The 15,432-nt window shown below is 43.3% G+C and overlaps 1 protein-coding gene across 10 annotated transcripts in view; it reads right to left on the bottom strand.

Annotated features, from left to right (window-relative positions):
* ddr1 (discoidin domain receptor tyrosine kinase 1) overlaps window positions 1-15,432 on the bottom strand; it is a 51,036-nt gene that overhangs the window by 27,512 nt on the left and 8,092 nt on the right. For all 10 annotated transcript variants that reach the window (XM_033640711.2, XM_078171677.1, XM_033640713.2 and 7 more), the window contains 3 exons: window positions 7,220-7,377; window positions 4,348-4,450; window positions 449-524 (listed from right to left, as the gene is read on the bottom strand). In XM_033640711.2, the coding sequence (XP_033496602.2) occupies window positions 449-524; window positions 4,348-4,450; window positions 7,220-7,319 (279 nt within the window). In that variant the 5' untranslated portion in view covers window positions 7,320-7,377. The remainder of the gene's footprint in view (window positions 1-448; window positions 525-4,347; window positions 4,451-7,219; window positions 7,378-15,432) is intronic.

The raw sequence follows: 15,432 nt of genomic DNA, 5'->3' as shown, positions 1-15,432 counted from the left end.
TGAAGCTCAAGTTGTTTCAGTTCAGGTGCAGACCTGCTGGGAGCTTGCTGCTAGCTGCCCAATAGCCAGGGGCTTCGCAGCTTTTTCTTTTGTTGACTTATGGATCTCTAATTGCCTCCTGGATCTAGCCTCATATTTAGTGGGCAGATATGAGAACAGTATCTATCTTCTCATCTAGCTCCCAGCGAGAGAGCAAATAAGTATATTTCCCAGCAACTTAAAATAGCTGTAAAAAAATCACTCTGAAGAGCAGTCTTGAGCTGATTACAGCTGTTATTAAGAAATCATTAAATGAATGTATTTGTACTGCAATAATTTAACCAACATGTTAGGCTTCACAATCATGAAATAAACATTAAATGCTCTTTAAACAAACAACACGATTGTACTGAGCACTAACTCCAAATCTTAGTGTGAAATTCAGAGCAGAGTAAAGTGAGAATCTGACCTGAAGGTATTCTGCTCCACTGGGGAAAACAGCTCCTGCAGGGCACCACGCTCCATCCCCCTCTCCAGTACTCAACCTGAGAGAAACACAGGCTTTTAAATGTTTGATAACAAAATGAGAAATAACTCCCTACAAAAAGTATTAAATAATTATATAAAAACTGAAAAGTTCACTAAATCCCAGTCCCACACCCAAACATTCACATGCACACATACAAACACACCCACAACAAGTCTGACTACATCAAAACCCACAGTGCCGGCAGCACGCAGACGTACAACTGAGAATTCAATACAAACAGTCCGACCCTCCTCTACCACCGTACATATTGATTCCACAGCAACACAGCATTCACATAGAAATGGGGCAATGTTGTGTTAAACAGAGAAACTTGGCTTTGCCTAACGGTGCACAGTAGGCAGCCGAGAGAGAGGGACTGCAGGGAAATACAGAGAACACATTAGATGAAAGGAGCAGAGCGAAAATTACGAGCTCTTCAAACCTCACAATAAGATCTGGTGCAGAATGTCAGGGCTGATCTTTACTCGCAGCTCCTTGAGCCTGCAACGACCACACACAAGACCAACTAAAAAGATTTTCACTCAGCGTGACCTTCCTCAATCCAGCCTGAGAAGAAAATTCCATACTGCCACCACATATTGGCCACATTTAGACCACAAACTTGGCTTGGTGTGACTGTGATGTCAGATCGACTCGTACAAGGAGTTTTGGGAACAAACGCCAGGCCACAACCACGCTCTGACCACTGTGGGGCTTCTCTCAAAATGAAAGCTGCAGCTCAGACCGCCAAAACAAATCACTATATCAACTCGGTCACACTGACAGTGTGTATTTCAATCAGTCCCCTCTGTGGGTGAGATCATGCAGCCGGAAACCGCGAGATGATATCAACACATTAGTGCTCCACAAAGTGATGGAGGGAGAGGAGGATGAGGAGGGAGAGAGGAGGAATGAGGCTGGGCAGAGTTCAGTCCACCGTGCGCCAGCCAGCAGGATTAACATTACAGCATGCAGTTCTGCCAAGTACCTCATTTTTTTCCCATTTCTCTCTGTCTTTTGCTTCCTACCTAAATACCAGCCAACATTCATCCCTCTTCTCTTGTTCTCAATTCTCTTTTCCCCTCCAACTTTTCTCCACTCCGTCACAGCAATATACTGATATTTCACTCCCTCCGAGTAACAACAGCCACAAAGACAAATACCTACCAGCTCTGCATCCCACCCTTCACCCAACACCTTCCCTCAAACCCTGTTCCCAAATTAATTTCTCTGCAGCTCTCCGCACACCATCGCAGTGATCTACCTTTCACTTGTTTTCTTTTTTTTCTTTTTTATGTCCACTGTTTTCTCTCTTTCTCTCTTGGTGTCTCCCCGATGCCTCTTAAAAAAGAGCTCAGGCTAATAATCATTTCCACATGGTTAGACACGCAGCCAAGTGACCCAGCCCTTACAGACCAATGGAGACAAATGAACACACACGCACACAATCATGCACACACACAATGCCCAGGACGCACAGCTTTAGCGTGTTGCAGGCCTAACTTGGCTCTCATGAATCTGACCTCATTGCCAGACAGACAAGGTGGTAATACAATTACAGAGTGGGTTTTACAAAGACACACTCTATCATCTTCTTTCATAATCTAATAGACCTCGGACAAATGACCTAAGCGTGGTGCCAACAGACTGAAAAAAGGCATGCAGACAAACACATTAGTCCACTATCACATGTGCATCTGTTCCTGTACTAGAATACAGTATGTTATTCCACTGCTGGTACTTAAATTTTGACTCGAGCAGATGTAGATCACATAAGCCCTGAAGTACAGTAAGTTAGTTAGTCACATTACATATTTTGCTGTGTATGCATCACTAAACAAACCAGACATGTGGGTGGTAGTTCAGAGGGGCCAAGTTGTGAAATAGATCCTATCGAGTATCAACCAACACAGAGATTATAATTTCTTTATAAGAAACTTTCTAAAAAATTGACTGCAAGAGTTCAAGCCAAATTTAAAGGGCTGCATCTGTGCATAACATATATAACAATAATATACACTTGCTATCACAGCGAAGTGTTTTACAAGCCATGATGCTCAGCTTTAGAAGTCTGAATGTACTTTTACACTGCATTTCTGTACAGTTTAAATATTGTATGTTGTGCAATAGGGATTGGTGATGCCAGACTTTTTAAATTAAATATGATAACAATACAGATACTGATAATTTCTAAAATGGGTATGTGATTTTTTTTAAAATAATGGTCATTTTTAGAGAGAACTATACTTATTAGCTTACACAAACTGCTGCATGGGGTTTTCACAAACAGTGCATCTTGTTGTATATTTAAATACAGCACCACACCCCGCTGTTTCATTTCTGCTGTTCACTCACATGTTTGATGCAGAAGTGTGCAAATGTGTGGCTGCACGCTACGTTCTGATGCCACATAGGCTTCCACAGTCACGTGACACGGACCAGCTGAACATTTTAGGGTTGATCTGGCACAAACATTATACAAAAGTACTGAAGACATTTGGAAGTGATGCAGCCACCCACCTTTTGTACAGTATTTATAAATTTGTACCACCTTAAGTATTGATCCCCCAGTATCGATTTGCCCATCCCTGTTGTGTCATCCATCACGATGAATATCAAAGCTGCATTAATTTATGTCAGTGTTGTATTCTCACTGCATGGTAATGCAGTTTAAAGTCTGGGTAAAGTAAAACCAGAGATTTCTTTTTAAATACATTATACATGTTAGAAATACTTATTAAAAACATGTGAAAAAACTGTGTAGTAACAGTTTTTCACCATTTTTGTGTCCAGAATTATTTGGGCAGGCCTGAAATCATGGCTCAATGATGGACTGGGGTTATCCTTAACATAACCCCACCCCCACTATATAAAAAATATCATTAGAGCATGGAGCATTAGTATCCAGTGTGTGTGAGCACCGAGTTTGCTACATTCCACAAGCTCTCTGATTCTAATAATTACATAAATAAACATCTTTGTAACAATAAACACAAGCTAAACAGCCGTCACTGACGTACCTTTCAGTCTTTCAGCCTGAATCAACTACCTGGCAGTTACTGCTCACTGCTGTGGGTGTGTGCTTTGTGCTTACATTAGCAGCTGAACGAGAAGCTGTCACTGCATTGTGGCTCATTCTTTGGCTCGTCTGTGTAGATGTGCTTTGTGCTATGTCATCAGCTGCTAACAAGATTATGTCACATCACAGCGGCTAGTTCTTCATTTCAGCTTCTTCAGTGGACACGCTTTTACATGTTTTTTAAAACCTAATTTTATATACTTTGGATTTTTTTAATCATTCAAATTTGGCTGGGTGGTTGATGACACATTTTTCTGTGGTGTGACAAACCCATGACACATGTATATTTTGCTGTACCCAGACTTTAACTGCAAACTGACTTGAAAAAGCTGCACTGCATAATCTCAGAACAAGAAATGAATTACTGCCACAAATGGCAGGAAAATTATTTCCTAAATGACATACATTAAAAAATGCTATTGTTTTCTCAATTAGATATCATCTTAAATATAACAAAACAAAAGTCTATCAAGTTATCATCAGCTGAAAATGGTTGGTTTGGTTTAATTTCTTTATTTGCTGCTGTGACGTACATGTGTACTCCAGGGTGTGTCAGTGCCTCACGACATCACTGTTGGGTATGGTTACAGGTGCAACGGAACAGCAGTGATCAGCCTGGTGTTAAGTTACTCTTTGAGCAGATTTACAGTTTTTAGACTGTAAGGAACAGGAAGAGTACGGGAAAGCCACTTGATTCATGTGGTGAGAGTAATGTCATTAGTAACCTTCTACGCCACAGACACACTCACACATTCCCCACCTTCCATGTTTGGCCTCAGTGGAATCTGACCAGGCGCTGGAGGCAGTGATGTCAGAGTCTGGGATGGTGCCATCCTCCATCCCCAGGGCGTAACGACACTGAGCTGCAGGGAGAAGATTGAGGGAAAGAGACAGGAGATAAAGAGGAAGTGGGAGAGAGGGAGACATGAGCAACATTCTCATCTGTATGGAGCACATGTCTAAGGGAAACTTAATATTTCCATTAGAGTGTCAGCAGCCATCATTGGTCACGGACCATAATGTTGTTATGTCATCTCTGGGAAAACTTCCGGACTTCATGCTTCATAAGCCACACAAACACAGAGAGGAGGGAGGAAAAAATACCAAACTCTACGATAAATTGTTCCTGTCTGCTCTTAGCCTCTCAGGGTAGAGTCTGTACTAATGAGTTCATGTAAAACCTAATGGCAGTATTTTGCATCACTTGTTCCTGCAAATCCCCTCTGTCCTGTCAAAAGTGACAGCATCAAAGACAGTCATTAAAATTAATTTGTAAAGTAGCATATCCAGTGGCCCCTGTGAGACACTGTGACCTGTCTTCTCTGAGAATACACCTTTCCTGTTTCTTTTTTCCTTGTCTTTCCGACTGGTTCCCCATCCCACACAAAGCCACCTCCTCGGGGCTCCAGCGATCCTGCGCAGTCCCCGTTCCTGTTACCACTGCTAGGGGATTTGCAAGAGGAGAACAAAAGAGAGGGAGAAACCAAGGGCGAATGAAAGAACACAGGCAGGTCTCAGATATCTGCGCTGACTCCCATCCAGCAGCAGCATTATCAAATGATCCAGATAGCATGGTCCCAGGCAGGGATTACCCAACGACCCAGCTATCTGCTCTGAAGTCAGTCATCAGGAGGAGAGGGTGGAGGGGGTGGGGGTATGAGGCTGAGGGAGGGTTCGAGTAGTGATAGAGTGGAAAGGGGTACTGACAGTGATATGAAGCGGAGGCTGAGGGTGACAGAAAGAGGCGGGAGTGGGGTGAGCATCTAACTCAGTTTCTGTCATTGAGTCAGCGGACAGGAATGTTGGGCTGAATGACAAACCCTAAAAACCCCAACGAGTGCAGCAGACACACACACACACACACACACACACACACACACACACACACACTTCATCCAGGCACTGCAGACAGGTGCCCATTTTATTACATCACCATCATCACACATCGTCACTCAGCAGCCCGCTATCTGCAATCGTCCCACCTCTCCATCTCCATCCTTCTCTCTGTGTCCTCTGCTTTCACCTTCTCTTCTTGTCATCTTTCATAAAACTTTAGCCCACGCACTTAACCTTCCTGCTCACACCATCAAGATTGATTCTGTTGTTTCAACAGAACAAAGCATGTGTTTGTGTCTGCGTGTTGTTGTGACACAGTCTGTTCATCCATCTCCCGCTTTTCCATCAATCTAGCTACAAACTCTGGATTCATTTACTGCAACATGATTTCTCGATAAATCAGTTAGACGTTCAACAGACAATATCGCCATCACAACAGCTACGCTGCTAGCATGCCAGATTGTAGTTCCACATTTTTGTATGCCTGCCACTACAGACACAAAGACAACAAAGCCGGTGAGACAGAGAGAGACGGCTTTCTCTCTGTCTCTAAAATGCAAATCAAACTCAGATCAAATGGTAAAACCAGTTTGCGCTGAGCAAATATGAACCAAGCTTCTGTTATTGTCCTTTTCTCACCTAAAATATCTTCAGAAACATATCTTTGTGCACTGTTTGGCTGTAGTACGAGAATTTGTGAACAGGAAGTGGGTGCAAAAGTGCCTTGAATGCTTTGAGAAACATATTTTAGCTCACCGTTTACCTGTAATTAGAGATTGTTTGTTACCCGCTGGCTGCCATATTGTTTCCTGCGTTAAAATGGCCAAGCTTGCATTATGTTTATGCAAATGCCACAGCCCCTTTTCTCTGTTTTCTCTCATCAGGTTTCACCAATTTCAAAAGTATTTGCGTCTGTTTAGGAAGGAGGTGTGCTTGGACAGAAATGGTGACAGACATGCCATGGGGCTTTCAAATTAAAGGCATAATTTAAAGATGATGTGTATCGATGTTTTGACTTTGGTTATTGAACTCATTGTTTTAGCTCTAATGAACACAATCTATTAATCATTTGAGTCATTTATAAAGCAAAAATTCAAACCATACGATGGATCCAGTTTCTCAAATGTATGGACTTTTTAGGCTAAGCGATGAATAAAAAAATAATTGACACATAATTAAAATAATAATCAATACTCTGCAGCCTTAGTCTCATTCACATTCTAGCTGTTGCAGTCAGAAGGTGGACTGCACTGCAAACAGTCTCCTCTGGTTACACCTGAGTTGGCTCTCATTCACTAACCCCTCATGCACTCCCTTGCCCGACATTTTGACTGACACTTTCATGAGCTGCCTGTGCATTAGCGGTCTTGACAAGCTGCGGGGGGGGGGGGGGGGTTCTGGTCCGCCTGGCCATCTGATTCTCCTATTACACACGACTGGCTGGCAGACAGGGAGAGGACACAGGATAGCCTGTTGATAGCAGACGGAGAATGAGCCTTACTGATCTGAGAATGTGAGGAGAATGTCAGAGCAGCAGGAAGGACGATTGCTGCGCCCGTGCACATGAGGAGGAGAGGGGAAGAGGAGGGTGAGGGCTTGGAAATGCAATCATGTCTGAGGTTGTGGGAATAAAAAACAACCTTGAAATTTGCCAACTGCCAAGCTGTTTCAAGTGAAGCCGATTTTTTGAGGGGGAAAACAACAGTCAAAAAAACAAAAACCCAGAGTGTGGGGAGCAATTTAACCATCACCAATTTAGATGTCTCTTTGTTTTATGTGTGTACACGTCATCCTACCTGGGTTAAAGTGCCACTCATGGTCTCCTGAAGACGACACCAGCGCCACCAGGACTGTGATCACAGTGACAGGAAACAGCCGCAGGTTTGGCAAGGCCATGACGGCAGCAACACACCTGGTTACCTGTCCGGGGACACACTGATGTCCACAGGCATACCTGTCGTAGAAAAAAAAAAATTATAATTGCATCCACTTTAGGATTCTTGTCTTGTTGAAACTGCACCAAACACCATGAAACCACATATTAAAATGAAATATTTATATTTTCACGCCCACATACATTACGCATGCACACATACAGCTCTAGCCTGAAGCTGCTGAGTTCACAGGCTCACCATCACTGTCGATAACCAAACTCCCTCGATCAAATCCTCACAGTCTAAAGCGCGCAGCATGTCTCGCAGTCGTTTGTTTCTCTGCGTTTTGCATTCTGAGCTCAGGCAATGGCCCAAACCCCAGAGGAGCAAGCACAAAGCCATATAACAAAGGCCACTTTCACACACTAATTTGTTTTTCTCTCTGGCAGCAGAATGCCGTGATACAATAATACTTTCTTCAGAAAGGGTACAAGCAGCTTGGTAATTGAAGATGGTATAATTAGCCGGCCCCTTTTACTCCCACAGAATTTTTATTCCTCTTGTATTTGAAACTGATTTCAAACCCACTTTCCCTTAATATTGCAGAGCATATGTGGAGCACCCGGTCGGAGATGCTTGTTTGGAATAACTAACAAACAGATGAAGCTGTAAGCTTGGAGAAATGAAAGCCACTAAGTGAGAGACGACAAATGTCAAAATATTTTGCGTTAATGGGGATGCAAATAAAGTCTTTAATTGCATAGTGCAAGGTAAATGAGTTGCTCATGATGTCATATCACGGACAATTTATATGTGTTGTTGCGTGAGTTCTTGAAAGCTTAAAAACACCTCAGTTACCAGTTTATTAGGTACATCTAGCCAAATGCAGTCTAAAAGCCCAGACACACCAAACTGACATTAAGGAATAGTAGTGAGAAAGGCAGACTGTTGCATTGCCTCAAAGCGTCATCCTCCAAGGCTGAAAAATGAAGCTAATGCAGAAGTGCCAAAAAGCCTGATGCAAAAAACAGTGTTGGTCTCTATAGCTAATTTCAGCATTTATGAAAACTGTCCAAGGGTGACTTTTTTTATAACTCACTTGTTTAAAGGTTATTAACGCTTAAAGTTACGTATATTCAATGGGGGGGCCGCTTGACTGTGAGGTGTCACTACAATCTATAAAACAGATCCACCCCTTGTTCCACCACAACTCCACACTCTTGTACAAATATGGTGACTTCTGGCTCCAAAAAAATCAAGATGACTTCAAAACAGCGGTCCACAAACCACTGGGTAGCTACGTCCATTAGTTTATACAGTCTATGGTCACCTACAGGTGCCTGCATCTTGGCCAAACAGTTGCACTTGAACACACCACAAAGACTACAGCCAATGGCTGACTAGCATGTACGTTCTGAGCCTGTGTGAGAGGGAATAACTCTCAATACCAGCAGACAGTGGTAGTCTGTATTCATTATTCAAAATGGGGAACCAGAAGACTGATAGGACAGATTCAGGAAGCTAGTTAGCCAGTTTGCACATTGACAACGCAACCCGATGTTGAAATAACAAATGAAATTTACCGTATGCTAGTGAACAATGACAGAAACAATTACAAACTGTTTCAGCTAAAGATCTCAATGGCCAAAACATAATCTTACCTTATATAACAAGTTTGTTTCGATCTCATGCCCTCTTGACTTTAGTTGTTTGTTTGATTTCTTCTGTTTCTCAGACAGATTTCATTTACCAACGGGCTCCACCGGCTCAGATGCTGATTCAATATTCTGAATTGGCCAAAAAACAGGCGACAAGGGCCAACAAGTACCAACAGTATGTGAAACACTGCAAAAACTAGGGCAACAGACGCTACTGACAGACAGCCCGACACCGACCAACGGACGACCGTCGGCTTGGTGTGTCAGGGTCCTAAAACAACAGTCATACAATATCTCTTCATGAGAGCTATACTATTCAGTTTTTGTTTAAACAGTTGAAGAGAGGTGTTGATTCAACTTTATGATCAATTTGGAGGATGTAGTTTATATTGCATTGTACAGAGAGGTGTTTCTAATACTTAGACTGCCCTCATATTAATGAGGTGGAGACAAATCTTAGGAACACCTCAGTATAATGTAACACAGTAATACACTGGCAACTGAGAGTAGACCTACAATGTTTTTGAAACGACTATATATGTGATGTCGAATATGTGAATCATACAGAGAAAATAAGCACATTTCATTGCTTCATCCCTCGTGTATATTTTATTTTTAAGACGTGTTTGAGGAAGACTTCCAGTGGTGAAGCAAGAGGGAGTAAAGAAACCTTGTGATAAGTGGAAGTCTGAAGTAGGAGTGACAGCTGGGAGAGACAGAGAGGCCAGGCTGTCTTCCCTGTAGACCCTCTGTGTTTCGGCTTCATCTCTGACTAGACTGGGACAGGCCGACAGCTGACACACAGCTGTAGTGACAGAAGATCGGAGGGAGGGGGAGTCGTCGAGGGAGTCAGGGAGGGGGAATGTATGGAAACAGAGTGAATAGTGGAGTTAGCTCAGCCACAACAGGGCGGAGACGGTGGAACAAGAGCAGCGATGACATGGGTACAAGTGTGTGTGTTTGGGAGGTGGTGTAGAGAGGGTGACTTATGGCCTCGTGTGGTGTGTGTATGCATGGGTCCGTGGGGCGCGTATGTGGGCACAGAGAGGGGATAGCCAGCCAGTGCAGCTGTCCTGAACGGGAGACACAACGCAACCGATACACGGTGCATGTGTTCCGAGTGGGGAGAGAAAGGGAGTCTGACATCATTTTTTTTTCTTTGCAGAAAAAACACCCAAGTTGTCCAGATGAGTAAGTATGTGTGCAAGTATGCCAGATGACAAAAAGCTGAAATATGGGGCTTACTGGACTAAGCTGCGTGTGCAAAATCAGAGCTGAGAATCGAATGACTGGGGCCACAAATCACCATGACAACCACCATGATATCAACAAACATTATTGCCAACAGTGTCTCATCACCGTTTTTTCAATGAAAGGGGGGAAACAACCTTTTATCCAACACACCACAGAGAGATGGAGACTTCATAAAACAGGAGAAGATAAATGCTCATGGTGAGCAGTAACAAAAGTGGCCACAGCCATCTGAGAACATTGTTGTTGGAAAAGTCAAGTGGTGTTGAACAGCTGTGGTTAGTACTCAGAGTGAGGCAGAAGGACCTGCTGTGTTCTGAAGGAGGCAGCACAGTGTGGAGCCCAATCTACACTCTCACATTTGTTTCGGCTAATCCATACGCAGCACTAATGAATATGAGCAGCTGCTGTTTCTGTCCCGCACAACAAAACACAACTGACAAGAGAGAGGCAGAGTCGAGAGCAGAGAGAGACACAGGAGAACGTTTTTAGTTAGCAGCCATTGCATCATTAAAGATAGTTTGCCAGAGTCTCTATAATTAGATTGCTTCAGTGAAAAGCTGGCAGGACCGCCTTGGCAATGGTTAGCGTCTTTTCTAGAGAGCCCCTCACATTGGAACCGAATGTTTGCATTCGTTAATCTTTCCAGTTGTATAATGAAGCCAATCCAAATGTCAGCAGTGACCTCAAGGATTATTCAGGTGGTTTTGCATGTTTTAGCCCATTAACTGCAAATTGTGTATGCTTTACATCACTGCTGAAAACATCATAACTTATTGGCTTTTTGTGATTTACACGTTCCAGACAGCCATTAGTTTAAGATTGTGTCAGTAGAGTATAAAATCAACTTCCAGAGACTCGAAACCTAAGAGAGGTAATCAATCACAGCCGTTACTTAGCCCACATTTTTCTGTTACAGTTGCATAATCAACATCCGAGACTGGAGAGAGCTGCTGAACAGCAATATGTCAAAAGCCAGAAACCAGCAAACTTACAATATGCTTTTCACAATGATTGGTTATTATTCAGTTTTGATTTGGGAGGAACAAATCATTTAAACGCCGAGCAGCCAAACTCACTATGTTGGTTGAGAGTTGCTCGAGAGGGATGGCAGTGTCGATCAGTCATTCAGTAACCCTTTGTCTTGATATCTAAACTACTATTAGATGGACTCATGGGTGTAGATTTCAGGGGGGACACAGGGGGCACGCCCCCCTCAATATTTTTGTTAATATTTAACATGTGGATTTGTCCCTTCCGATAAAAGCGTGAAAGTAGCAGAGGTCTTTTATTTTGACAAATTAAAGACACCATAAATTAATGCAAAAAAGGTACAAATTGGTGTTTAAAAGAGATAGATTGAAACAAAACTTATACCTTTGGATGGACTGCTGTGAAATTCTGTAAAGACATGTATGGTCCCCAGAGGATAAATTATACTGACTTTGGTTATCTGACTAGTGTTTCACCTAGAGGCCTGACAGGCTACCATGCCAACCAGACAGGCCAAAGAAAAAAATCAATTTTTAATGAAAAAAAAACAACAACCCAAACATCCATTCATTCAGAAATAACTTGTGTTTGGGGTGGCCTCTTTTGAAGCAATGCAATGAGGGTGCCAGTGTTATCATAGTCCCTTCAGATAACTGCAGAGCATGACCGTATTGGATGCAGGTTAGCTAAGGTGAGTAGGGTTTCCTTACCACTGCCTTGAAGGGCCGGCCATGGAGCGGAGCACAGGAGAGTGAACAGGTGAAGGGAGCATTATTCAAGTTGACGACAGCTTGTTACGTTACATGCAATAAAGGCTTATACATAAAACTTGTTGCTCTCGCAATTGCAATATTAGCTGCTCTGTTTCAACAATGTCAGGCTGATAAAATGGGCATGAAGGCTGAAATTCAACAGTGCTGTTCTGTTGTGAGATGCCTAAACCAATGGTGAGTAAGAAGTGGAAATAATACATCCATCCACCCATCCATTTTCATCCGCTTATCAGGGACCGGGTCACAGGGGCAGCAGGCCAAGCAAAGCACCCCAGACGTCCCTCTCTCCAGCAACGCTTTCCAGCTTCTCCCCAGGGGCCCAAACGCGTTACCAGGCCAGATGAGATATATAATCTCTCCAGCATGTTCTGGGTCTGCCCTGGGGCCTTCTACCAGTGGGACGTGCCCCAAACACCTCCAACGGGGGGTGCCCAGGAGGCATCGTGATCAGATGTTCGAACCACCTCAACTGATCCCTTTCGACGCGGCTCTACTCTGAACTCCCCCCCGGATGTCTGGGCTCCTTACCCTATCTCTAAGGCTGAGCCCAGCCACCCCACAGAGGAAACTCATTTCAGCCTCTTGTATCCGCAATCTCAATCTTTCAGTCACTACCGAGGGACAAAATAATGGATTATAAGCATGTTTTAGCTGCGGAGGTTGCTGCTTGGGTGAAACCGACTGCTGCATAAAAGGTACTTAATGTGTCTAAAATGTACTGTATCATTTGGAAAATAGTCAGCAGTGACATAAAGGATATGCTCTGTAGGCATGTTAAAACTTTTAAGCGTTGTTTCTTCTACTACTACTCTTCTCCGAACTGTATTGTCTTTCTTGTCCACACACAGACCTCTTTGTGTGAAGTCTCCAATCACAGCAAGATAGAGTAACACGCTGCCTCAGTTAGACATGACTAATGGCCAGTGGGAGACGGAAAGTAGCAAGCTCTTTGTTTTGGATTTCCATCAGTGTGTGAGGACGCTGGTGAGGTCGTACGCACCACTACCCTCTGAGTCCTAGAGAGAAGGAAGCCAGAATTAATCTTCAAACTTCACAACACTTTGAAGAGTGAGACTGTGCCAGCCACTGAAACAAGGTCATTTGATGGCTTTCCTGTAAACAGGCTTGTTTCTGTGTGACTCAGGGACGGTGTGAATGATCCCTGCAGGGCCCCTGTTTCCTTGTTTTCTACTGAAGACCCACTCCAAGGGCAGGCGTAAGTTGTTTGGTTGCATGTGGGGTTCCTTTTTTCATCTTGAAAGAATTTCCTTTAGCTGACTTTGGTTAGGTATCAAAATATCATTCAGGGTTATATTTCCTACTCCACATTAGGCTGTAAAGACGGAGGCTGGGGACATTTGCTCTTAAAACTGAAAAAAGAGGCGGTGCACTTCTATAATTACCTACACTGACATCTACAGATGATCCATGATATGTCAGGAAGCTGGCCCTGCTGTTGGTCATAGTGCTGGTCATACATTGGTCATCACATTGTACAGCTGTGTGTCACAATATTCATCTATACATGGAAGTGCCAGTCACCACTGTGGAATTTGATTTTACTGAGTTTTACCAGAGGTTGAGGAAACAGGAGGGAAGAATGGATGAGTCACTTAAACAGGGTAATGAGAGCTGAAGGAGAAGGCAGCAACGGTGGCCGAGTCAGAAAAAAACAAATTAAAAAGCAGCAACAAGAAAAGGAGAAAGTGTAACAGCATGTGACTAAAGGATGACTGAAGGAGGCAGTGAATCACGATGAAACACTGAAGGAAGCATGGCAAGGGGATTGTAAGAGAAAAACGTGTTTCCAGGAATAGTTAAGTTGTACCGAACATCATATGAGTCATTGAGACGGCTCAGCTTTCACCCGAAAAAAATCCCAATTCAAAACACATCTTCCTGGTTGCACAGACGAAGCAGGGCAGTACAGTGCAAAAACAAAGCTCATAACAAAATTAATTCACGAGCAAACACCGGTGTTAGTTTAGCACAGGGGCTCATGAGCCGAGGCTCGAGGGTCGGGCAAAAACAGATAAAAAATGAATGTAATAAAGTTGGGTTCATTAGCATGCAGCTACACAAAGCTGAAATCAATCATAACTAAAGAGTGCAACTTCCATCTTCTCCCTTTTCACTGCCTGCTTTATACTTGGAAGAAAGTCCACTTGGCCCCTCAGTCCAGCACTGCTCAGCATATCTGCATGGCAGACAGAGACAAATGGTGACTGATTACCACAGGTTGGTCTGGCAAATGAAGAATGCCTTCATCAACAGCAGCCGCACAAACCTATTTGTAAGTGTAGGGACAAAGCATTACACCAAGCTTGTAGCCAGAAACAATTTTTCTTTTGGCTTTCCTTTTTTTTTTGTGTGTATGGGTGGTCAAGTAACATGATGGTAGAAACTTGATTTGTGGAAGTGGCACACATCTAGAGAAGTTTCACACACGTTGAAATGTATAAAATACAGAAATGGCAATTCCCAAAACTGGATTGTGGCCACTTACTGCATCATGAATGTGAAACACTCGCAGCTGCTGTCAGCCCTGTCTCAAGGTCTGATTCTCAAAATATTGCATCGAAATGAAGCTGAGCGTAAGTTCTATCAAAAAGACTTTCTTTATGCTATATTCATCTCCATCCCACTCCCACCGCTTCCTCCAATCAGCTGACTATAGGTGTTCCTTCACCTTGTTAGCCAATCAAAATTTGCCACCATCTCCTTCAGCCATTCATGTTGCTACTGCCAACTTTAAATCTGTTCTCCTCTGCTCCTGTCAGCTGTCATTGTAGGCAAAATTGTTGCGCCCTCCTCCACTCCATTCACCTCCAGTCACCTTATCCAGAGCCCAGGACCAGCTCATCAAAAGCCCACTCCTCATCACATCCAGATCCTCAGCTCCCTCTTCATCTCATCCCATCACCACCATTAACACCACCAACGTCTAGACTCCATGCGGGGAGGTTCCCTCATCTACTGCGTCTTTACCACCCTCCTGGAATATATGACATCGCAATGGGGTCTAATCGGCAAATACTTTTCACATTTCTCATACTTAAATATTAATTTTCTCATAACACGTTTCTCCTGATTGAATTGCAATTATCCACGTGGCAAAGTATAAATGTTGTCTTTACGCTAAGAACACAGTAAGCTGAATAACAGCAGGGAGAAAAAGGATTTTTCAAACGGCAAGCCACAGATCCTGACTGACGAGGTGCGGAGGCATGCCCATAAACTTTAGACGTGACATAGAGAAACCGTATTTGAGATTTAATATCCCATTCTGTCAGTGTACTTCAGTTACCACTAACCCTGAAGACGCTAATAATTTAACTGTAACTGTGTGTGACTATTAGTGCTGATCTTTGTGAAATGGACTGTTTTTCCATTGGGGCTCATTTGCAAAGAAAAGGGCAGATTCTGTGCCAAATATATGCCAGACAGTATAACCCAAATA

This window comes from Epinephelus lanceolatus, chromosome 10, assembly GCF_041903045.1.
Source record: "Epinephelus lanceolatus isolate andai-2023 chromosome 10, ASM4190304v1, whole genome shotgun sequence".
Classification (NCBI taxonomy): domain Eukaryota; kingdom Metazoa; phylum Chordata; class Actinopteri; order Perciformes; family Serranidae; genus Epinephelus; species Epinephelus lanceolatus.
The sequence above is the reverse complement of the archived record's forward strand: the minus strand, read 5'-3'. Positions and strand labels throughout refer to the sequence as shown.